The sequence below is a fragment of the Gadus morhua genome, chromosome 10 (assembly GCF_902167405.1).
Source record: "Gadus morhua chromosome 10, gadMor3.0, whole genome shotgun sequence".
NCBI classification, from domain to species: domain Eukaryota; kingdom Metazoa; phylum Chordata; class Actinopteri; order Gadiformes; family Gadidae; genus Gadus; species Gadus morhua.
In genome coordinates, this window is record NC_044057.1 from 16639319 (window position 1) to 16663232 (window position 23914).

At 44.8% G+C, this 23914-nt stretch overlaps 1 protein-coding gene across 5 annotated transcripts in view; it reads right to left on the minus strand.

Moving 5' to 3' along the window:
• The window catches only part of atp8a1 (ATPase phospholipid transporting 8A1), a 103864-nt gene extending 82881 nt beyond the window's left edge, over positions 1-20983 (minus strand). For 2 of the 5 annotated variants that reach the window (XM_030367534.1, XM_030367532.1), the window contains exons 1-3: positions 20526-20981; positions 5620-5734; positions 1887-1986 (exon numbers count right to left, since the gene is read on the minus strand). In XM_030367534.1, coding sequence (XP_030223394.1) covers positions 1887-1986; positions 5620-5734; positions 20526-20574 — 264 coding nt within the window. In that variant the 5' untranslated portion in view covers positions 20575-20981. Of the gene's footprint in view, positions 1-1886; positions 1987-5619; positions 5735-20525 lie in introns of all 5 variants that reach the window. The other 3 variants (XM_030367537.1, XM_030367536.1, XM_030367535.1) reach the window with 2 other exon arrangements.
• Positions 20984-23914: the final 2931 nt, after the last annotated feature.

Here is a 23914-nt window from a genome sequence, read left to right on the forward strand (position 1 = left end):
GGGTGTGTGTGTGCGTGTGTGTGTACATGTGGGTTTGTTTATGTACGTGTGTACACAAGGCAGGGTGGTGCAATGTAAGCACACAGGATGTCAGCCACACATAATGGGAAGATGGAGGGTATGATCTTTAAGAGTGATGTCAAGTGAGAACATCCGTGAGAACAGTATGTTATCCCGGACAGCTCCACTCTTCGTACCGTCAGCAGAGATCTGGAATGCATCCATGCTCAACCTCTACCCATAGTGAACATATACTAGCAAGCTTATCAAAACCCCAAGCCAAAAATTAGTAATACTTCCAACGTAATGCTATTGTGAAGAATACTGTTCTTCGAGCCATGAAGAAGTACATGAACCGGTACAAATTATATAGCATCACCACATTAAATGCCTTTTCAACATGATCAAATTAAAAGGTTGTGATAATATCTAAAAAAGGATTCTGGCATTCCCTTGAGGTATATTGTAATTGCCCTTATTTATATGTATTTATGTATGAATCAGGGAACCATTCTCTTTCTACAAATCAACCTTTAGAAATAGAAACCAAACCAAAATTGTAAACCCCAAAACACTTTTTAAATACCCACTAATCGACGTGCACATGCACCATAATGATCAGATAGCTAAAATTCGCAGAGCCAGCCACTGCCAAACACGGTCTCACAAGACAGCAAACTATAAAGAAGAGCTAAAATGAATAATAAATGAATTAAAAGTCGCCTCTCCTAATTAGCATACATGTTTATTCATTGTTGCCGTGGTGACACAACAGGTAACGAACACTGCGCTCTTCAAAGGCAGGCGGGCTGCAAGGTCGCTGGGGGGGGGGGCAGGCCCACTCAACGGCCTACCCCGGCATCACGTGGAAGGGCTTCTAGCAACGTGGCCAGGGACACACACGGGGGGCATTTGAAGGCTTCTCTCTCCTGGCTGGCACATGAGTTCGGGCTCGTTTTGAGTGTGCGCCCCTGCGATCGATGGAGGAGTGGGCGCGGGGGACTTAAGTGCTCTTAACTGGGATCACAGGTGGTGGTGGTGGTGGTGGTGGAGGAGTAAACCCAGAAGAACTCCCAAAAGTTCCATGATTAGGTTTATGGTGATGTCGACTAAAAATCCCTTTTGTGGTTTCCCCTGCAATGCGGTCATAAGTGTGGATGTGTACACACACACACACAACTTGTTGAGTATGTATTCGTCAACGACGAATTTGTTATTCATTTGCTTGGATCAGATCATCTTTAAGAAACAGCTAGTGTGTGTGTGTGTATCAGCTTGTGGCCAGGAAGGTTGGGCTGGTCCCTGCAACACATGTACTCATGCCGGTATGTTTATGCACTTCATGGTTGGTACAGTACAGCCCTGTCACACACTGGGCACTGTACAGCAAATGAAATATTGTTCACTTACTGCAACCAATGCATTTCCTCACCACATTATGTATGGTATAATATATATATCCTGAGCCCGTAGTCAAATCAAGTCTCTCATGGAGAGGGCCCCCATAACCATGCATTATTCATAAAGATAATACAACGGCACAGGGTGTGTGTGTGTGTGTGTGTGTGTGTGTGTGTGTGTGTGTGTGTGTGTGTGTGTGTGTGTGTGTGTGTGTGTGTGTGTGTGTGTGTGTGTGTGTGCGTGTGTGTGTGTGTGCGTGCGCGCGCTTGCCATAACGTATGCATGATGAGAATACAATAGAGCCTTGACATGTGGAGATCACGTCAAGGACGAGGCAGAAGGCGATTAAAAAATAAACAACGTCGTTTGCAATGTTAACGCCAAGGCTATACTCTAATCCCGTACCCGGGTATCGTCTATAACAGATATCCCGGGGCGCTAAATCGACCTTGTTCGCGAGGCCGCACGTCACTGTCGCGCCTTACCTGCAGGAGAGCGATGAAGAGGAAGAAGGAGTTGGCCGCCCTCCTGAACTGGGAGTATAGGAAGCGGGGGAGGAAGGTGAGGAGGTTGTACTTGGCCGTGCTGCAGGCCCCGGGATCAGGTTGGGGACGGCGGCGTTGGAGGAAGAGAGAGAAGGCAAAAAGGAAACAGACGACATGTTAACTGAAGGAACACTTCCTGAGGTTGACCACAAGTCACGCCCGGATACAACAGAGTAGGAGGTGAATTGGGAATACTGGCATTGTCAAACCACACATTGGTTCCCATTTCATAGAATGGGTGGTAAAAAGCTGATGTAATTCAATACACACGCATTCAATTAATTTATAAAACATACTATTTAAAACATTTGCAACAGGCCGAAGGCTGTGTGTGTGTTTGTGTGTATGTTTGTGAAGTCTGTGTGTGTGGGTGTTGGTGATGGATGTGTGGTGGCAGGGGCCGGTAGACTGAATGACCATAAAGAATAATCAGAGGAAACCTGGGAGCTAGGGGATAGCCAGGCAGCGGCAGAGGGACGCTGGCGGACGGGAGGCCCAGACGTGAGGGCCGGTGCCAGGAATGGAGGGTAGGGGTGAGGGGCTGAGGCTGGAGCGCTGATTGGAGCTTGGATTAGGTTTACAGCAGCATGATTTACAGCTGTGTTAAAGGGCTGGTCAGAACAGGCACTTTAGGGGGAGATATATATACACACACCTTGATTTAAACCAAGCCACAGGCACTGCTTTGCTATCTCATAAATGTGTATGAACAAACAGTCAAGCACACGCGCTTGAAGCCAAGCAAAGTAGTTTTTATCTCTTTCAGATTATCCTTCTTGACTGACGTGGTAGCCTAACATGATTAGTCCTGATGGGCAGGACCACATGGACAGCATGCCTGCATATGGTGGTCCTCCAGGGACACACGAAAACAGAAATAAATGAATGGATGTGTGACGGGATTGTGGCTACCTGTGGAGGGATAGGCTCTAGCTATCCCTTTCTAATCTCATCTCAGTGTCTGTCACAAATCACCATTGACCTTTGAGATTAATGCATCGGTCCGTCCGGCGTCCTTTGCGTGTTTTTGTACCGTGGTCTAAGGGGGAATCATTTGTCGTCGGCCTAATCCCTAACTATTCCTCCCGGGGTAGGAAGAGCTGCTTGGGCCTAATCGTTGATGATGAATCAGCCCTGCTGCTGCCCGTCTCATGCCTGCAGGCCAGCATGAGGCCCAGAGTGCTGCCACCTCCCGCTCCGGTGCTATCTCTGAGCCAACCACTAAATAAAGAGTTACCTTAATCCGATAAACTGCTACGCGAGTGCTGGCTGAGTTACATAATGCCATCAGGTACGTTCCATTGGATTCGTGGGTGTGTCCACGTCAAACATTGTCAAAGGGAAGCATAAAGAGTATAGCTGTGAAAATAAAACAAAAAACTCGCAGTGCAGTTCTTTATAGTGAAAGGACTTGGACAGGTCTGGATATTGATTTTTATATGAAGTATATTTTCAGTCTGTATTTTTCCCATCTAAATGCAAGCCCCTCGTCATCATTATAGTTATGGACAACTCAACAGAGACCCAAGTCAAGATGAGGGACTGGTTGGACCGGTCTTTATTCGTTTACACCTTGATAAACTACCCATGCATCTGTCAGTGGTACCATTACTTACTGCTATAACCTGGACCTCTGTTTGTGGGCACATTGTGTTGTGTTTATGGCTGTGTGTGTCAGCATAAAACCGGCCTTCTAAAGATCTTGTCTTGTGCTACAATTTGTAGTTGTCACAGGAAAGCTTTACATCCGAAATATGTATGATAAAATGATTGATTTGTCAAAACTGAATACATTACTCACCCTCCCTTAGTCACACACTACATTGATGTATCACTAATTATCGGGTGGACACTTCTAAAAAAAATAATAAAGACAGACAAGACAAAGTAAGAATGAAATGAAGATCAAATTCGAAACAAAATACAGAGCTTTGGAAAGGTTCGAGGACAACCACCAACATCACAGCCAACTCAACCATCTAATTCATTTGTATAAAGACCTCATTCCAGAGTCTTAGGCCCAATCCCCCAATCCCATTTCTACCCCTTACCCCTTCCCCTTACCCCTTCAAAACAAGGGGGAGGGTTAAGGGGTAGAAATGGGATTGGGCCTTAATGACTACTTCTCGATCTAGTCTTGCAGCTCCCATCGAAACCACGTGAATAATTCTTCAACAAAGGGTCGACAACACGTGGCGTCAACCCACCCAACCATTGCCATGTTCTCCCTCTTCCCCAAAGCTCCCCTTCTGCTGTACCTTCTTCCTTTGCCATCTGTGTGTTCCAGGGTTTGTGTTCCCTCCCTTTTCAGAGCGGCTCATGCATCAGGAATGCGTACTACCACATCCCTCGACAGAGGACGGTCCGTCGGGACCTGACCTTCCAGCGCTAAGGCAGCTGCAGGCTCCCCTCACGCACCGCCGCCAGACACACACGGTCTCGGTCGGAAAAGATGCAGACAACCCCCGACCCACTGCTGTCCCATCCACTCCTCTCGCTCCGTGCGGACCTGACCCGCGTGTGACAGCGAGGCCTCGGCCGAGGGACCCCATTGGAGGACGCAAAGGAGCAGGTGTGTGTGTGAGGGAGAGCCATTGAGTGGCAGCCTCTCCGCTGATAACTACATTTGGCCCGTTTTTATTAGTCTCTGAGGACTTGTGGAGGGAGAAGGAGAGAGCGAGAGGGCGGGCCGGGGTTAAAAGTGAGGGGTCACACCGTGGGGGAAACACTGACACCAGTGACAGAATGCGTCTTGGTTACCAAATTCAGGTTTAACAATAGCAGCACCCAAAGACGACCAGATAAACATGATGTGTCACCATCACAGAACAAAAGATATAGTATGATGATATATATATATATATATATATATATATATATAGGGTGTATATAATTAAACAATAATCCTGAAAGGGGAAGCCGCCGGTGTGCGTTATGGCCAGAGGCTGTTGCTGGATGATTTATGACTAAGGTTGTCCTTGGGCCATTGCTATGCACTCTATTTCTGTCACCTTCCAGGATGGAAACCCCTACTCACCAGCTCCATTTGACAATTCTATCAGGCTGTAAAAGACAATGTGTGAATATCTCTTCAAACTGGACACCGGCTCGATCCCAACGTCCCAATATCAATCACACGCAGATCAGAGAAATTGGTCCGGTGATCAGAAATTGGTATTTGGCTAATAAAAAGGTAAGCGGACAATGGTGAAATTAGCTGTGATAAAATAAATAAAGTGCCGCCTTTCCAACTACCAGTCAAACATGCTAGCAGCTAGCGTTGTGGGGCATGTGATATGGGACAGGGTATGTATAAGTTCAGTTTTTCCTGCGAACCTCTTCTGATGACACAGTGATAAGACTTGGAACTGCCGCTGTCTCTTTACCTTGAGAGGCCAAAGAACGGTCTAAAGACATGTGGTTTGTGGCTTGCATAGAAATGAACGCAGCACAGGAATTTTGCGTTGTCACCATCCAAAGGAAGCTTTCGCAGTTGTAGTTTACAGTTTGTGACTTACAGACTATGGTGTATTTGACCCGAGACGAACTATAAGAGTATAGATGTTCCATAGCCATATACAGTATATCCCTGAATACTGTTTCATGCGTCACACTGGTTCCTTGATCAATATAGTACAACTGGCTGAGCATCATATTTCAGACCGCTTCTCACCTGACTCTGTTGCTGCAGAACTTTGTATACTGTTGCTGGTTGAGGAATATCAGCCGGCTGTCTCCATGGTCAGCCATCGACGTCTTCTCCGTGGAGTCCTCCGTGTTCTTGTAACCTGCATTACAAACAAGAAGCCAAAGTGCTTTATTGTCAAAGGCGGACTCATTGTCATTCTGTACAAAGTGATCTCATGAAAAGGCAAGGGTGAGGGAATCAGCAGGATAGAGGAGTGTGGCAGGCTGTGGTAAGCTGGCCATCTCGAGGTAGATGAGAGAACATGCAGTACCCTATGAATGCACCATGGACACTTCAGAGCTCTCTGATAGTCATCATCGCATGTCATTTGACCTCTGCTGGCCATGTGATGAACAGATGTTCGGTCCAAGCTTTAGCCACAGTGCAAGGTTACAGGTGAAGAAAGTTCATGGAACTAATACGCAGCACTGGCAGTTGGCACCTAAGAACATCAACAAATCGTGTTGCAATATTTCAGGACCCTAAGATTTGATCTTTCAGGACTCTAAGATGTGAAGGCGATCTTATTTCAATAAACTTCTCCCATCTGCTTATTGAGCGAAGATCTCTAAACACCAATGTGCTGTCTTTTCGCGGGGAGCTTCCTTGCATTGTCTTTTCAGCTTGGTGACAACGACTGCTAGAAGTCATGAGAGAAAAACTGTTTATTTCTACTTCCTGTTGGCTGGAGAGGATAATGCCGTCAGATTGGGAGGTGAACAGTGAATCTGCATCCAAGAGGGTTTCTGAATATAGATTTGATGCGTTTGTTTCACCCTTTGCAGATGGCTGGACCTCCATGGCCACATTTCTTGGCTCAGAAACCATAATTGGCGTCTAGACGGATTCTTATTCTTAGTATTGGAGCACCGGCGGGAAGTCAAATTAACCAAAGCACTTCACTGATGGATGTTGCAACTGCTACTCCAATAATATTAAAAGGTAACATCACTGGCCAAACTGTATGGACATTAACTTGATACAAAAGATAAAGCCTTAGGCTGGCATTGGCATGTTAACATCATACACAGAATACGCTGTAGTAACACAGTAACTTGCTGTATGCAAACAACCAAAGTCTAAATAATACCTAAAATACCTACAATTAAATATAACCAGCAGGTCTTTGCACACTTGTGCAATGCTCATCTGCAATGGATTTACACCAGCACACACAAAATAACCGGTCTTACCTTTGATAATTATTGATTACTGCCAGTGGTAATTGAAAGAGAGATAGGCTTTGGTAAGACGTCATTTAAGTGCATTAACTATCGGTGTGGACCATTCAATCCCAGCCCTTTCCTACGTTGTTCTCCAATGTACCTGATCACAACCAAGATGGTCTGGCTCATGTTGTGACCGAGCTCATAGCAGTAAGGTACCCCACCACCACGCTTTAGAAAAGCTTTTGCTGGCCGAAATCCCAGTCTCAGATTAAAAAGTTTCCATAGGTCATCACATTGTAATAGATAGAAGTAAACACATATCACTCATCAACAGTTCACTTCTTCAATAACCCTAAATCCCACTAGGACGGGTAAAATGTCATGCGAGATGGGAATGAGATAAGGAACATAAGGAACACGGGTAGAGAGTAGCCCGCTCGCGCCAGATGCCCAGACGACCCTAAAGACTGTGTGCACAGGCTACGGTTGCACCACGCATAGTTCCCTTTGAGATTGCCTTCCAAAGTAGACTCTGCACTGGTGCCGGTGGAGAGGGGTGAGCGGTGAGGGCGGGGAGGGGTGGGGGAAAGAGGGATTGAGGGTGAGTGTTTAAACCGTGTTTAAATTTAGAGTTGAAGGAAGTTCCATTTAAAGGGGTGGAACAGGGAGGGGGGGGGGGGGGGGGGGGAGGCAGTGCCTCTTTGAAAAGTCAACAACAACAACAAACTACAGTACGAGGCCAGTGTAACCAGAGGCCTTGGCGGGTATGCGATCCACACCCCCCTCCCTTTCCTCAAGTCCCCCTGCCCCCCCCTCCACTCTAATCCCTTTATTTCCGTCAACCCTCTGATCCGACACAATCTCCCTCACGTTCCGTCAACTCCATACCTTTAATTACATATCTGGTCATTTAAGTGATAACTTGGCCTCTCACAAAGGATTAGTAGGGAAGGACTGTGCCAACATCCCTCTTTCTCTCTCCCTCTCTCTCTCTCTCTAGGTCTCCACCTAGCCCGCTCTACCGCACATGTGTTCTCCGGGGCTAAAAATACCCAGCCCCCCCCCCCCCCCCCCCCAACCCCCCAACCCAACCCATCACGTCACCAGGGGCATCTGGGGTTGGCCATTCTCCTACTATTATGCAACGGCCCACCCAGACGACAGAGCAGCGTAGGTGGGTTATTGGATTAGTGTCGAGAGGGTTTGATGGTTCCAGAGGCTGGTCCCCGCTGCTGAGAGGGAAAACGCCACTACAAAGAAACACGAAACCCATTCATCGGATTGAGGCAGAACTGATGTTGTGTCTCCCTTTGGGGCTGGCCGATGTCAGCGTGCTGTGTTCTGTCAAGAGCTGGTGTGATCAGGAGCAGCGCGATGGAAAAGCATGCATTGTGACAATATACTGTATGATGTCATTTTGATAACTTGTGCCTTGCATTAGAAAGCACACAGCTTCCATAGTAGGAGACTACTTTAAAGCTAATTAGTGGATGGACATGGTGTCTTCTTTTTTTTTTTGTGCAAAGGGGAACTACCGCTGCACGTCGATGAAGGAACACCATAAACATCACACCTTGCTATAGTGACGTTAATTAAAGGCCTTACCCGTTATTATTAGACACAGCTTTTTGGTATCTTTGACCATGTTTTAACATTTAAATAGCGTTCTAATACATTTGTTATTAAACCCATCCAAAACAATTAACCCAACCGCTTGCTGCAACCTTTTATTTCTACTGGGGATTTCGGATCATTCAGTTATTCAAATTATTTGAGTCCTTGCAGTTTAGGTCTATAAGAAGGAGCCTAAAGAGAACATGAAAAAGCCTGAGGAAATTAGCTAAACAAATGGCCTGTGGCATTAGAACCAAAGAAACCTGGATTTTTTTTTAACTATCTGCTCCCTCATTGATGCTGAGGAGGTGGCTGGAATACAATAAAATGTTAGTTTCAAATTGCAATTTTTTATTTGAAAAGAAACCGGCTGGAGAAAACACACATAAGGAATGTCATTGTTTCCTACTGTTTCCCATCCGGATGACGAGTCACGTTGCATGTCGTGGTTAGGCCAAAAAAAAAAAAATTGTTTGGTTCCGATTTCCGACCGACCCTGTCAATTTATGTGCAACCCAAATTATTTTATGAGCTTTAAAAAAATAAAAAAATAAAGATTTTTTTTTTTTGATGGAAACTATAACTACGTTTTTGTACAGCACCTCTTCATTCTGTACAAGGAAGAGCACATTTTCTCGTTTTTAAATGAAAAGAACCTACCTATCATTCGCTGCCGCTGGAAAAATAAAACAAATTCCCTACCTACCCATGACCTCAACTGAGAACCAACAGGAACCAAATTATTTTTTTTTTAGGCCTTATTTCTACACAGACCTCTCATCATAACTACCATTAGCTATCTGGATAAAAGGACGGACCGGTCAGTACTTCAAAGCCTTGGTGGTCCTCCAAGATGTCCCTGAAGAGCCCAGGCGGTGCTGAGTGCCGACAGTTGAGATTGAATAAGAACAAGGTCCAAGACTCAAATTGACCCGGTCACCTGGAATTCTATTCCAGGCAACACATCTAAGCGTGTCTCTGACTTTGCACTCTATTGTTTAGCGGGTGCACAACGTCATTGGAGAGATAAAAAAACAAGTCGAAGTAATAAATGAATGGTTTTAAGATGCTTTGGACAAAAGTGTCAGCTAAACGACCTAAATAAATGTGACCTGTGAGCATTGGTTTGTGTTTTTAACATTCTTCACAGTCTGGAGATCCAATCTACAGTAGATGCAGATGCTTTTAAGAGTATGATATAGAATTCATTTAAGCAGAAGCAGCATTTTAAGTATGTGCAAATTCTCATTATATCTAGTTGGCTCCATCATAGTTTCCACTGTTTCACCATTTGTTCTTTGCTTCCAATATTACAGGTACCTCAGATTCATTCAAGGCTCTTAGCTGGGATTTCTAAATAGTACAGCTGAATGCACGAACAGGTGTTCAAGACAAGGAGACAGCCGTGGCTAGAGGTGAAAGAAAAAGGATCCAAAAGCCAAGTTGGATCCCACTTTCTAATTGACTTTGGGCTGGCAGCATGCAGGGCTGCATGCTAATTAACTAATTCATCCTGCTTCATATTTTGTAACCAGCACCAACTCAAAGTGTTGGTCTTGATGATTTGAATTGTAAGATGGTCTACATTTTGCCCGTCTTTATGAACAATTTAAAATAATGACTAGTCGGATGGTCAGAATTCAAGATTTCTATATTCTTTTTTTAAGGAATCATAAAAACACACATTTAGCTTCACATCAGCCTTCAGCTGTACATGCCTAAACAGGCCACAACCATGCATCGCAACAGACCATTCTCTGTCATGTCAACAGTGGGGGAACCAGACTCAGTGACAAAGGATCTAATTGAATCACATCTCCACTGAGTAATGTTGATGAATGCTCTTCCAAAAGAACATGCCCATTACCACCAGATGAGAGATGGAGTCCAGCTTGCGCTAAAAAAGGTCCTCCCCAACCTATTTAGGGGGGCTGGGGGCTGGCATTTGCATGAGTCCCATTGATAAATCACAGCATAAATAATCTAATACAATAAAAGAGAAACCGTGCGTGTGCCAGGGTGGATGAAACCAGAGTTCAGGTGCTTGCGCATGGAAACTGGAGCATAGCGTGTGTGTAAAGTAGCCGACAGCTTTAGAAGTGCCTGATGGGACCCCTCTAGATTCAGGATGGGTTCCTCCCAGCAGGGGCCTGCATACTGGAGATGGCCAGGTGGTGCATTGCGCAAGGGATGCCTGGCACTGGGACAATTCAATTTACCCCCTTTGAACACCTACGTACTCTGGGGCAGCCTTTTGCATGTGGTAACGAGGAGTTTATCCAAAGTCAATATGTAGTCAAATCAGTTTTTTATGCAAGAGGACTAGAATAGCCTTACTACGCAAATTAATGACCATAGGCCATAGGTTTCTCATCAAAAGGGAATTGCTTTAAAGATTTTTTGATAACAAATGCAATAAAAGATTTAACAGATTAACATTGGTTTAAATTGAATGCTTAAAAATCTCTCGCTTTAAATTATTGGCAAAATTGACCACAGAAAAAGTTGTAATTGATAAAAAACAGATTGTTTTATTATTGTTGATAGAAACAGCCTTAATTGGAATGTGAATTTGATACAAAAAGTGACATCCTCATCAAAGAACTAGGCTAAACTTTGGCTATGGGAGACATTAAGAGCTGGGACAGCACCGACATCAAACAGCCAGGCTTTCAGGGGGAGGCGGTAGGATAATTTAGCAGAAGGCAACAAGGGGGGGGGGGTTCAAAATAGCCTGTCCCAACCTTCCCCTGCAGAGGCATTTGTCTCTTCCGTCGTGTCAGTTTAATTTCCTCAGTCGCTGCCACCCATGAACGCAGCGTGGACAGCGGACCCAGCCAATGGCACAGATTCCTGCTCGCTAACTGCTCTTAGTATTCCCTGGTGGACTTCCCTGGCTCCGTCCGCGTTCGTTTCAATTACCGCGGGCAGAGTCGCAGCTCAACCACACAGCCTACAGTGGCAGGGGGGGGGGGGGGGGGGGGGGGGGGCGTGAGAACAGCCGTGATGAACATTAACTTGTCTCTGACCACCATGCATTACTACCAGGCAGGCACTAACGCATTCTACCAACGTCATTACCCTAATTCAGTTAGCCCGTAACCGGCAGATCAGAGCTTAGCGGAGACATATTCAAAAAAAGGTGAAGCTTTAAGGAGAATTAGGAAGGAAATGAACAGAGGGGAGGCTGAGAGAGCTGGGGTTCTTTTTAAAAATGAGTGGCCGGAGAAGTGTGGGGGGCGGGCGGGGGGGAGTAGGAGGACAGCATGGCACCGGAGGGGAAGCCCCAAGAGGAGGGATCAATGCCACCAAGTGTCGTAATGAGTTTGGACACGGGCCAGATGTCAGGATTATCCCATGTGTCAGCCAGCAGACAGACGGGCGGAACAATGCTCACAAGGGTCACACATATCGGATGGGTTGCCCACTAGGGAAAAACTGGACACAGCATGCCTTGTGTGATGGAAAGTCCACATGTCACATTTTTCTTTATGAACTTTGGTTGTGTATACTATTCCGTGTATGATCTTGCCATCCTGCTATTCTGCAGGGTCTTCTAAAATGTAAATCTTAGTGTTTCATGTGATGTAATCTGGTTTCACATTCTGTTTCCGTGTTGTAGTTTGGTTTGGGCCTGTTTTCCTTGACCCCCTGGGGAGCGCAGAGAAGCAAAAGGTGATAAGGAACAGCCTCAACCACCTTCTCAACCTATTAAGGAACTACAATCAATAGCTTAACATCTGGTTAACAAAGGCTTTTGGTTTATTGGGGGCCCACTGCCCTCAAGGATCCGATCTAAGTGTATAAAAACTCCTGACTTTAGTCACTCAGTGGACTTCCGAGCGTACCTTTAGAGTATGAAATAAGACGCAGGGCGAACTCCCATATGAGGCCTCAGATTATTGTAGTGTATGCCTGTTATGTTGTTTGTTGATGCATGTTGTGATGTATCTTTGTTTGTACTATTATTACAAACATATATGACCACCAATTGTCTACCTATTGTCTAAGTATTGTGTGCTTTTTGCATCTAAATATCTCATCTGTCTTAAACACAAACTCTGATAGAGAAATTGCCACGACACTTGGCATTGGGCAAGACCCTCGACCTCGCTCGCTCTTTCCCCTAGTACATCATTTTGAGCTCTGCTTCTCGGTTTTAAGGCATAGTTTTTACCTACACAAACAAAGCTCAGGGAAATCCTTTTCGTGGCACATGAGTTGGAACGATATTCAAAGCTCAAAAATAACATCATGTGTAAATCCAACCAGGCAACCTTTTAATAGAACTAGTCAGATGCCAGGGAAGATTCCCCTCGGCCTGATATAGCATCAGTTTAGCTGCTATGTGTTTGGGCCATTGCTTTGCAAAAGTTTAGCAAAGTTGTTAATGGTTGATTAAAGTTAACCAAGTGTCCACTAAGGTTAACCTCCCAAGTGAACCATTGTCATTAGTTCCCAGTTTTCCTCTGGACATGTCTTGCTACAGCTAGAAAGTGTGTTGGAATGTATTTTAATAAGGATAAGAAGTAGAAAATAATCTATAGGTAAATTCATGGTCTCCCCATGTTATCAAATGTATTCTCGACATGTTGTTTTGCACTTGAACATTATGCAAAAATCACAATGTTTCAAAAGTTTACTTAAAAATAGCAATACAATGACGCACGTTGCAATTCAACATTGACTTGTCTAGTTTGTACTGCTTCCAATTTGGTGGAAACATTATACAGTAAGTTTCCGGCTCATCGATAATAATATCCATAAGAAGCTTACCGAAATGCATCAAAATTCAAGTCACATCGGATATGCACATTGTGATAAACACTGCAGAGTGCTTTTAAAATACCACACTCTCTCTCCCTTGGTATACGGCCTAACTGGTTGGTGATGGGGCCAGATCAAGCACTACCACATCAATGCAAGATAATGGCTGTAAGACTGTCAACACAAGCAATATTAAATGCAACCGATGGCAGAGTGACAGGAGCAATAAAACCCGAGTCATGTAGAATCACTGCAGCTCGCCCCTTGTCTGTTTGCTTAGCTCGCCCTTCCAATCTCACACCTCGCGTCCTCACAACCTAAACACCTAGTCGCAATAAAAAGGGGATAGAGGTGTTATGGCCAACAATAACTAGGGTAACTGGCCTAATGATGGCCTACGAAACCCCCCTGAGGTTCAGAACCATAGTCCGGTCCTTTCTAATACCGCTCTGCAATTGCGGCCCATCCACGGTTGTGTAAGAATGAGGCCATCAATAATGATGTGTGGTATATTGGATTTCTTTCTTTTTTTCCCTTCAACATCGCCCGTGCGTCGTAGTGATTTACACTAGATGGCTTCATTGTAAAAAAGCACAGGCCTACAAGGGGTATTTTCAGGAAAAGACCCATCACTCTGAATATATATATATAAATGTAGCGGCTTCAAGATGATCAAAAATAATTGGGAGATTTCACATCGGCCAGAATAAGATGCCCAGGGCGATGTGTTTGGGAACGGCGGCCCAGTATTGAGCAAGCTCTAATGAAGGCAAAAGATTCATTGGCTGGTCAATAAGGCCGTGAAAAACGGGGCCACGAGATTGGATCGTGCCAGACTCCCACACTCATTCATTCAGTGGTGCCACGGTGGATGAGGCTCTCCCATCGATTCAGCCAAACCCTAACCCCCGTCAGGAGCACCTCGATCACGCGCAGTAGCAGAGAGACGGTGCCGCTTAGTAATTTACGGAGGAGACCGACACAACAGGGGATGCAGTGACATGATTGGTTAGAGGGGCTCAGTGGTACCATTGCAAGGGTATTTTGTTTGTATTGCTTTTTTGTGTTTAGTGTTAGTAATTTATCAATTTTAATACCTCTAAACATTCAACCAACTCTGCACCATGGCAATACTTTTCCAATTTTTAAGACGCAACTAAAATCGTGTTGACATTTTCAAAGTCATAAAAATGATTAAGTCAACATATTCCAAAGGCAATTAACATTCTGTTCATTAGTTGCAATTAACAAACTGTCAACACTGGAAGGGGCTCTACATCATATGTTTCAATATCATAATTGCAATACAAATGGTTTCCACTCCTCTGAAACAGCTGGCCAACCTCCCTTTAGCACAATGCAATTGAATCAAAGGATCATATCACGTTTCTCCTACATTTGTCCCGTGCTAATTACCGGCATTATCTGGAAATTGTGTTGTATTAGAGACATTGAATACACTCTGGATGCCATTGTGTGTCCACTTTAGGTTGAACGTCCAGCCGTCCCTGCCCTGAGCATCTCTTAGGTCTGACAGCCCTAGATCTTCACCACCAACACACGGCCCCTATATGAGCTTATCACCAGCGTTGACAGATCTCAACATGACTCATTTAGACCAGATAAATATTTCAGTACGCACCGCTGCCACCGCCGTCATCTATTCACAAGAAAAGACAAAGCGCAGAGAACGGACCTGATCTGCTTGAGTTTATGAATTAGTGAAAATCTGTAGAGATGGGATATGGATCTAGGCTAAATCCACCCACCAGTGTCCATAAGTCGCTTATCGGATCACTGTGCTTGTAAGCAGCGCTCGCGACGACAGGGCAACCGCGGAATTCACCACGACCACCACTACTACTACCACCAACCCCGCCCCCGCCTCCGCGGCGTCCCCTCCCCCACCCCTCAGCCTTTAGGCCAGGGAAGCGTACCGACGGTTACTCCAGGAACAGGGCTAGCCCCGGCAGCTGGGGGTGGGCTGTGACATCACAGGGCTGGCGTGGCTTAGCATGGGATCAGCAGGGACAGAAAACCTTTCCACTGCGAATGACAGGAGCCTCATCCTTCAGCAATGGCAGGGGAGGGATGGAAATAATTCTACATTTCTAAATGCCACCGTCAGTCATTGTTTCGTTGTTTGTCGCCCCGAGCCTGCGACATAGTCAAACCGAAAAAGATCCTTTGGACTTTCTAGTACACACTTTTGATTATAACAGCCCCGTTACTGAAGTAACCGAACGGAACGTCCACCACAACAGCGCACACTTGTGAATGCATGACACCAACTGTTAATTGTTTGACCCCACCCCCCACTTCTGGGATGCCATGGCAACAAGCCTCGTTGGGTTTGACACGTCCACGTTGGCAATCTGCCGCGTCTCAAAGTGATAATGAATGGCTGCACCCGGTTTCCCAAAGAAACATTCATTTTGCACCATGGAAGTGGAATCCTTCCATGGGCCCCTTCTCAGGCGATCCTCCCTTTACCACCTGGCCTTTGGTGAAACAATGATCCATGGGCATTTAAGGGTTTAGGGTTATGGTCTATTTTATGTCATCTATTAATATGAGGGTTTTAGATGTCGAACCACTTGTTTAGTGGGTCTCAGAAGCTTTTATGACTGTCATTTGAATAAAGGATAGTATTAATAGACATTGCCCATCCTCTCACGTAAAACATACTGAATATGCAAGTTAATCCCGATTTAGCTTTAGAAAATTTGAATGAAAAAAATAGAATCAAATGTTTCAGGTACACAGAAAAATAGGTGCTGCTGCTGAATACCATCATTTCAGCCCTTCAAATGATCCAGAAAGCAGGAATCCGGGAACATTATCAAAAGTTCCCTGATTTAAAAATAGGTTTCACACCTGATGACAATTTACTATAGACTTTGACAATGGTCAGGCCTGCTGGATAAGTGATGCTCGTTGACCAATTTGATAAAATAGCTTGGCGAGGTGCCATATCAAACCCAGTCCCCCAATATATTGTTGATCTTATGTACCATTGACCTTCCAATTATTATGCATGGCCTGTTGCCTAATCACCAGGCTCTCAATGATGATAGATTATTTGATTGGTAGGAGCTTTACTATTGATCCCCCCCCCCTTGTACTATTGAACACAACTCTGATATCATTCTTGAATAAGACGATCTACACAGGGTAAAACAAAACCGATAAGTCATATCACTTTCACTGTCACTTTTCCATCGTGTCTGTACGATGGTGTATTTTCTATACACAATTCTAACCATAATATAGTAAAGTTGTTAAACCCAATTTATAATCACCCTTCAGTCCCCAAAGGCAAAGACAGACATCAGTGGGAAGATGTTTCAGAGGCCAAATTCACCTTTCAGATGAGTCCCAAAGCCAATATATGGACACGAGGAGTCAGGAATTGAGAGTGGCTATAGGTCCATTCCTGGAAGCAGGCTGTCAACTGTCAGCCGGCAGGATTGCCACTGGGGTGACATAGTTGTATGTCAAGCTGAGAGCAGAAAACAGTCTCATGACCGGAGACTCAAAAACAGTGGGGGGGGGCGTGGGGCTCAAGGACAGCACTGGTTTCATCTTGCTGACCATTGATGGTGTTCCCTTCCACTGGAGTGCAGCCTCCTGATGCCTGACCTTGCAGTCCTCCTGCGACAAAACCCACCCTACCTCTCATTGGGCGTGTGGGTCCTAGACCCCTCTTTAGACAGCTCCTTGTTTCATCATCACGGCAAACACTCACGCATACTTTTCACAATTTATTTTACCGCTTTATTGATTAGTTATTTGATGTTCAGGTTCAGCTCCGAGAGAGAGAGAGAGAGAGAGAGAGAGAGAGAGAGAGAGAGAGAGAGAGAGAGAGAGAGAGAGAGAGAGAGAGAGACGAGTTATGTCCGCTGAGGCCGTGGTAAGACTGTTATCTGGAGTTGGTGCGTGGTTGCGTCATTCCGGTCTGAGCCTATGTTTGGCATGCAGTCGTTAAATGGCTCATAAACAGGACTTCATCTGAACTTGGGGTCACTGCTAAGGGCTGCGGGCTGACTCCAGATCAGAGGATCAAATCCATTTCATAAAATAGATCACTCACATCCTCAAGTTGGACAACTGCAAGCAGGGGTAAAGACATAAAGCTGAATTTCAAAATACATTTTCCACAACAAAGACAAAATAAAATGTTTTAGTGCGTAATTGACTATGCTAACAATGTTTGCAACATAGATGCTGCATTGGCAGTACTGAGCGGCTGTTTTTAGAAAAGCTTTGCATGGCATTTCACCTTACTACAGCTCTGAAGGCAAGGTTTTATCATTTAAATCTAAGAAGAACGCATACATAACTTGTGCCGTCACTGTAGTGGGCAGTGAAAACCTTGCCAACTGCAATCATCTGCATAGAGAGGCAGCCTGCTTGGGCTTGTTGTATCGGCTTTCTATCCATCACAGCTACAGGAGATCATTTCTCATTCAATTTCAAAAGATCTCTATTCTGTCATATTATTATAAACCTAACTAATTCAGACGTTACAAAGATCTATCTAATTATAATAAATTATGTTACACGTCTGCAGCCTAGATATTGTTTATCAAGATGACAAACAAGTAATAAATGCTTATTTATTTTACAATCAAATAAAATCAATAAATGACCACCTTATGGTGTTTCGGTATGCCTGGTAGGTGCAAAAGTTTTTGTCAGAAGACAAATTTGAGAAGACAACTGGTTTATCAAAAGACATTTTGATAAACCAGTTCTCTGCTCATCACCATATATAATCATCAATAACTGAAAGTCAACCAATAAAAAAAATTAGAATCTCAAGAGACCTAGCATTTACTCCAAAAATAATTGGAAATGGGAATTGGAAATGCAATGTTATTTTAGCCTACATGTGTTCCTCATGCCTGCAAGAGAGTCATTCAGAAACCCTCCACCACACAGCCACCTGCCTCTACTGCTGCACTGCCTCGTAGCCCGAAGAGCAGAACCCGACACGACGGGGAAAACCCAGTGTGTAAAGACGCGCACATTACATCGCTGCAGGTTAGCGATGGAGGGCAGGATGGGAAAGTGGAAAATGTTGGCGGGGGGAGATGTCCTACAGCCGTGGAAGATGGGAAACAGAATAAGAAGGCTGCAGGGCCCTCGGTAGGACACGCCAGCGCCCCCCCCCCCCGACAGGGGATTTAGTAGCGTGTTGGGCTTTTGTGCAGCGCTATTATCAGCCAGTGATCCGCTGGGCACACGGGCAGCTCTGGAGCAGCCACTCAGAAGGGAGCGGTCTCCTGCACTCCCTGGGCTGTGAGCACCACTCACGCACAGGCTTAGCCGCCGGTGATGTTCACAAAGCCACAGTCGAGCAGGAACTGATTCTTCACTGTGACATGCATGTATTCTCGGAAGAATAAGAGGAAGTGAGATAAGCCCACTGATAAGCACTAGCTTTAATTTGTATTTTATAGAATGATGATGATAAATAATATAGCTAAATAAATAGCATTCTGTCGTATGAAAGATTGACTGCAAAAGGCACATTTTTAGCTTGTTTCTACTGGTTCGTATCGCCTCCACTGGCTTCTCTGTAGCAGGCATGCAGCCTGCATCAGGTTGAAATCCTTGATGTTGGCATTCACTGGCTCACCCTCCCTCATCCACATCCCCCATCCGCCCTCATGTCCCGAGCCGCCCTCTGAGCTCCACTAATGTACGGGGTAAGGCACTGGCTCGCCACTGAACGGGTCTCGTTTTCAGAGCCCAAACAGGATTGTAATCCTTTTTGTTTTCTGCAAAACCCATTATCATACCGCTCATCGCTGGAGCTTCTGAACAATGCACCGCTCACAAAGACATAATAAATAATAAAATAAGCTGCATCGGTCTCTCAGTCAATACAAAAAAAACAAACAAATTAAAATTGAATGAACACCTGCACACTGACAGCGGCCGTATCACAGTGCTGTGCCACAGAACCCCCATGTGTCTTGGATCAAACCTGTTGTGGCAACAGATCGAGACAAAGAGGTGAGGCCAGCGCTGTGACACGTGTTGGACGGGTCTGGGAAGTGTGACTCAGAGGAGGATGATGGACAGGCCATGGGTGGATTAGTTGGTAAGCCTGGCAGAGGGCTGCCCTTTCTGGATGGACGCTACGGCCGATGTTCTGGGGTGATTAAATAATAAAACCCAGGGGAGGTGGGGGCATGTAGGCCGCTACGGGGTGGATTCGGGAATATGGGTGCTATCAGGTAACATGGTTAACAATGCAGTGAGTGATTAGAGGTTGCCAACATTAGAATGCTGGGGCACTTGGTAGTCCTCCAAGCCTAAAATAACCCAATGATCACTACAACTAGGGATATGCTTTAAAGGGGAGAAAAATGGGTGAAGGGGGTAAGGAGAAGGATTGCATATCGCAGCTAGTCCTACTGAGGAAGAATGCCCTTTCTTAGCAAAATTGTCTGTCATGGTAGGCTTTTCGGAGGGAATCAGCATAAAGTGCTGCATAATTTATGTGGTAGCACTTTTGACTGCAGCAGCAACAGCAGCAATAGACAATAGCCTTCTCAGGAATATGTGCTGAAACTGAATTATTGATAATTTCACCAATAAATACACAACAGAATGCAATGTTCACGTATCACAACCTGAAGCCCCTCAGTGCTGCAGCCAGGATACCATTACGTAAATAGCTATAGAGCGGATGGAAAGTAAATGTAAAAGGGTTTATTTTAGAGCTCTCAGCTGTACATAAACTAATGAAAACTGTATGACTTACTGCTTTGCTGAAAGCAAGCTCTCTGTAACGAATTCAAGTACGAAGCAACCATACAATTTGGGGGGGGGGGGGGGTCGTAGTAGTAATAGCTGCACTGCAGCTCAGTTAAACAAGCAACATGTGGGGTCATTCTTGCTAAGTAAACATGCATGCATTTGTGTCTTCAGTCAAGTTGACCAATGTGCTCACATCCCCCTTTTCTCTAATGGAGACCACCGTGGTGAAAAGGAAAGTTAAAGATATGTAACAGTTATAACCATACTCATTCAGGACTACAGTGTCGAATAAGAATTTATCAGTGTCATTTTTTTTCCTCCCTCACGGCCGACGAGGCGGTTCATCAAGCCGAGCCTGTCTCAAACCTGACGACAGGATCAGGCCTGCGGTAGCACAAGGTGATGGGTGGGCTATGAAGTTGGTAGCTTAACAGTCAGAGCGCTAGCTAGCAAGTTACCGGGTAGTTTCCCATAGAGCTGCCCGCCTTACAGTGGCACAGCGGACCACATCCAGCACTGTCTTATTATCCTACGGCTCCCTACACCTGCACAGCGGCGTGTACTCACCCTCGGCACGGGACCGGAGGTCCGACATCGTCCTTTGAACGGGCGGCATCTCGTCTGCCCGACCGGTAGCGGAGCCGACGGGCACCTGTCAAACGCGGCTTATGACACTCTCCCCGGGTCTTCTTTTCTACTCGTCTAGGAATGATAGAACCGACATTAATGTGACTAAGTAAGCTCTATCATGCGGACAGCGGTAGCGCTGCGTCTTCCCTCCAATTGAGCTGAGGATCGTGAACGTTCATCGCCTTGAAACCAACCGCAGCCCTCACGACTTCACGGATTCCCCCGCATCCCTGTGTACACAGAGAGTATGAGAGCAGAGACGTGGTTGAAATAACAGAGAGGAACACAGGTTTCCAGTGCGACGAGGGGGGGGACGCTGCCGCTTCACAATATGGACTGTACCATCTGCGTGGTAGGGGGGCGGCGGTCGTATTACTTCATACGAATATGATAAATGTAAATGAAAATATATAGATTTGAAGTTGACTATTTTGGCGAAATTGAAGGAGGACAGACGTCGAGCTCGAAAAATATCGGGTGTTTTCTGTTGAAGTTGATTGAGTAGATATTGATTGGCTCAATATATTGTTATTCGGTGAATGCTATGGGTTGCTCACTGCAGTCGTTGTCAGCTTTGAGGAAACGAGCAAACTAGTTTGTGTGCGTCTAGACCTATTATCTATCATTATCTCCAATGCATAAGGCCATTCAGTAACACAATCAGTTAAAGTAGGCTACAAAATGACTCGCTGCAAAAATGCACTTTCCTTATTTGCACTTATTGAGTGTATTGTGGTATTTATTTTAACCCCATGTCAAATGAATAACGGAGTTGCACGTACACTTGTTTCCATGCTGCACGATGCAAGGGGTGTCATAAATTACAAAACAACCAAATGTGAATCCCTTATTTCCTACAGGCGTTAATCTGGCTATCTATATATAGGCCTTGGCCTACTATCAAAACTCATCATAACACAAATAGGCCTACGGTATAGATTAGCCCAGCTGTTAATTTACCTAAACTATTTACAATAATCTAAGGTTTGTTCTATTTTATAGTTTAGGAATAGCTGGAGTAGACCTACTATTACTACTACGAGCCGAACTTCCCCCTCAACTCAGAGCCCTCTTTGTTGACGTTTCCAAGACTGCAATTGAATTACCATTTTAATCACGTGGGTCATTTTAACCACACGGCCTATTTCTTCTTAATTAATTTATGCTTGGAGGAAAATGCAGACGCTTCTACATGAAGAATGTGTCTTGATGGGTCATTTCGGGGAGGACAGCCTGGAGGGTAAAAGCAGATATAGTTTCGGTTTTTATTTCAGTTGCATATCAAATACTGCCCAGCTTTTGAATAAGCAGCAGTTTAAGTCATTATGTCATCGTAGTGTTATCATTACTTTTTCATTCTGATTTCAACTGAAGGCTGGTTTGAAGTTAGGTCTGACTCCATGAGCCAGGGCGGTCTATTGTGTGCTACCACGTCCTTAAAAGCCTGCTTGATCAATATGTACTAAACCTGTTTGCATTATCCTGGATAGGTGGCTGTTGATATATTCTGGTCTGCATCCTACCTGTAAACCAAACTGTTTACCATATGCAAATACAAGTATTGAAGAATTTCTGACTTACACTACAATATCTGAAGGGATTGGCTTTTTACTGCAGCTGGGAGGAATCCGTATCACACCAGAGGCTGCATGTGTAGCACCACCACCCCTGCAGTCGCCTGAGTGAACTTCAGCTCCTGACATTTCCTTACCGTGTGTGTGTGTGTGTGTGTGTGTGTGTGTGTGTGTGTGTGTGTGTGTGTGTGTGTGTGTGTGTGTGTGTGTGTGTGTGTGTGTGTGTGTGTGTGTGTGTGTGTGTGTGTGTGTGTGTGTGTGTGTGTGTGTTCATGCGTGTGTGCATGTGTCGCTATGTTTTCCTCTTTGTAAGGGCTGCCGAACAAAGGCCTGTTGTAAACCTATGAACCATGTTGTGCATATTCCCTATACCACTGTTAGGTTGTCTCTGTACATGTACTTGACTGAAGCCATTTCTGTGTTCAACGTCAGCCCCCTAGCAGACTGAGGCCAATAGTAACTACTGGTATACTGATTTGTGTATATATCTTAAACAGTTGAATAGAGGTATTACCCCGTCTACCCAGCTACCCCGTCTAATCCTAAATGGAATACAGAATATTCTAGATGTTCAGAGAGATAATATCCCTATTTGATGATGTCTTCATGCCATCCTCTGTTCAGGGTGGATCCTTTCTTTTCCAAAGATTTCCTTTCTCCCTGCCGCTGCACCTAATTCAACATCAGAACGGCAGAGAGAGGATCTGGGTCTGTGCCTCCTGTGGTTGCTAGGCAACAGTCAGACGAAGCCTGCCTCTTCGATTATGGGCACAGGGTTTTTGTGTTTCAGAACAAATTAGTCGAGAATAACGCCTCGCGTCAAAATCCCCGTCCCAGTCAAAACCCCGGGGCCCAAATTGGGGGAAATATGTCACACAATTAATGTATTATGTATGTTTACTAAAATAACGTTGCATCTTCTTTGTTTTCTCTTCGTTTTTCTCCTTACCTTGAATAAAAGATAGACTACCTGTTATCGAATTAAACAAAGCTCTAACGCGCCCTCAATTCAATAAGTAGGCTAGATGTATGGTTCTGAGAGAGTACCAAAAGGCATTTGGTGCAGGGCCATGTGTACAATGGGAGAAATATTCTTACCAAAATATCTTGTCTTAAGCATAATTAAACAAGGAATAAGTGAATAGATAGTATGTGAATGCTTTTAGTATCTTATTTAGCAGTAATAGGCCGCTTGTCATGAGTCAGTTGTAATAAAGGTGTTTAATAATAGCTTGGAATTGAATTTGTGTTTGTCTATTTTACAACAAAGACTTTTGAATATTTAGCTTGGCTATTGAATCATCATAAATGTGTATATTCTGCATTTCTGTCAGCCCCGACATGAACGTCACATGAGCCTGTGACGTTATGGTCGGAGACCCAGGGCTCAGTCAGGCAGGCCGGTGACGATGTATTCAGGCCATAATAGGATTGCCTGGTTGGCTCTCACCCAGACCAAATTTGGTCCCACTGTAGCTCGTTGATGATTGAGTCTTTACTGTTAACTACCAGAACCCATGTGATTTTATGTAGCCGCCCTGTGGAGGGAATGGACGATATTGATTACAATATGTAGCCTACAAACAGGCTATGGTTTGCACGGTACAGTCACTGCTTTGTTGCTCATAAAACAAACAATTCCGTCTTTATTTGCTACTTTGCTACTGTCTCTCCATTGTCCCTGACCCTGACCCCAACTTCCTATATTCTGCAAAGTTTTGCAGCCGGTGGCAAGCCCTCTATTATATTTCA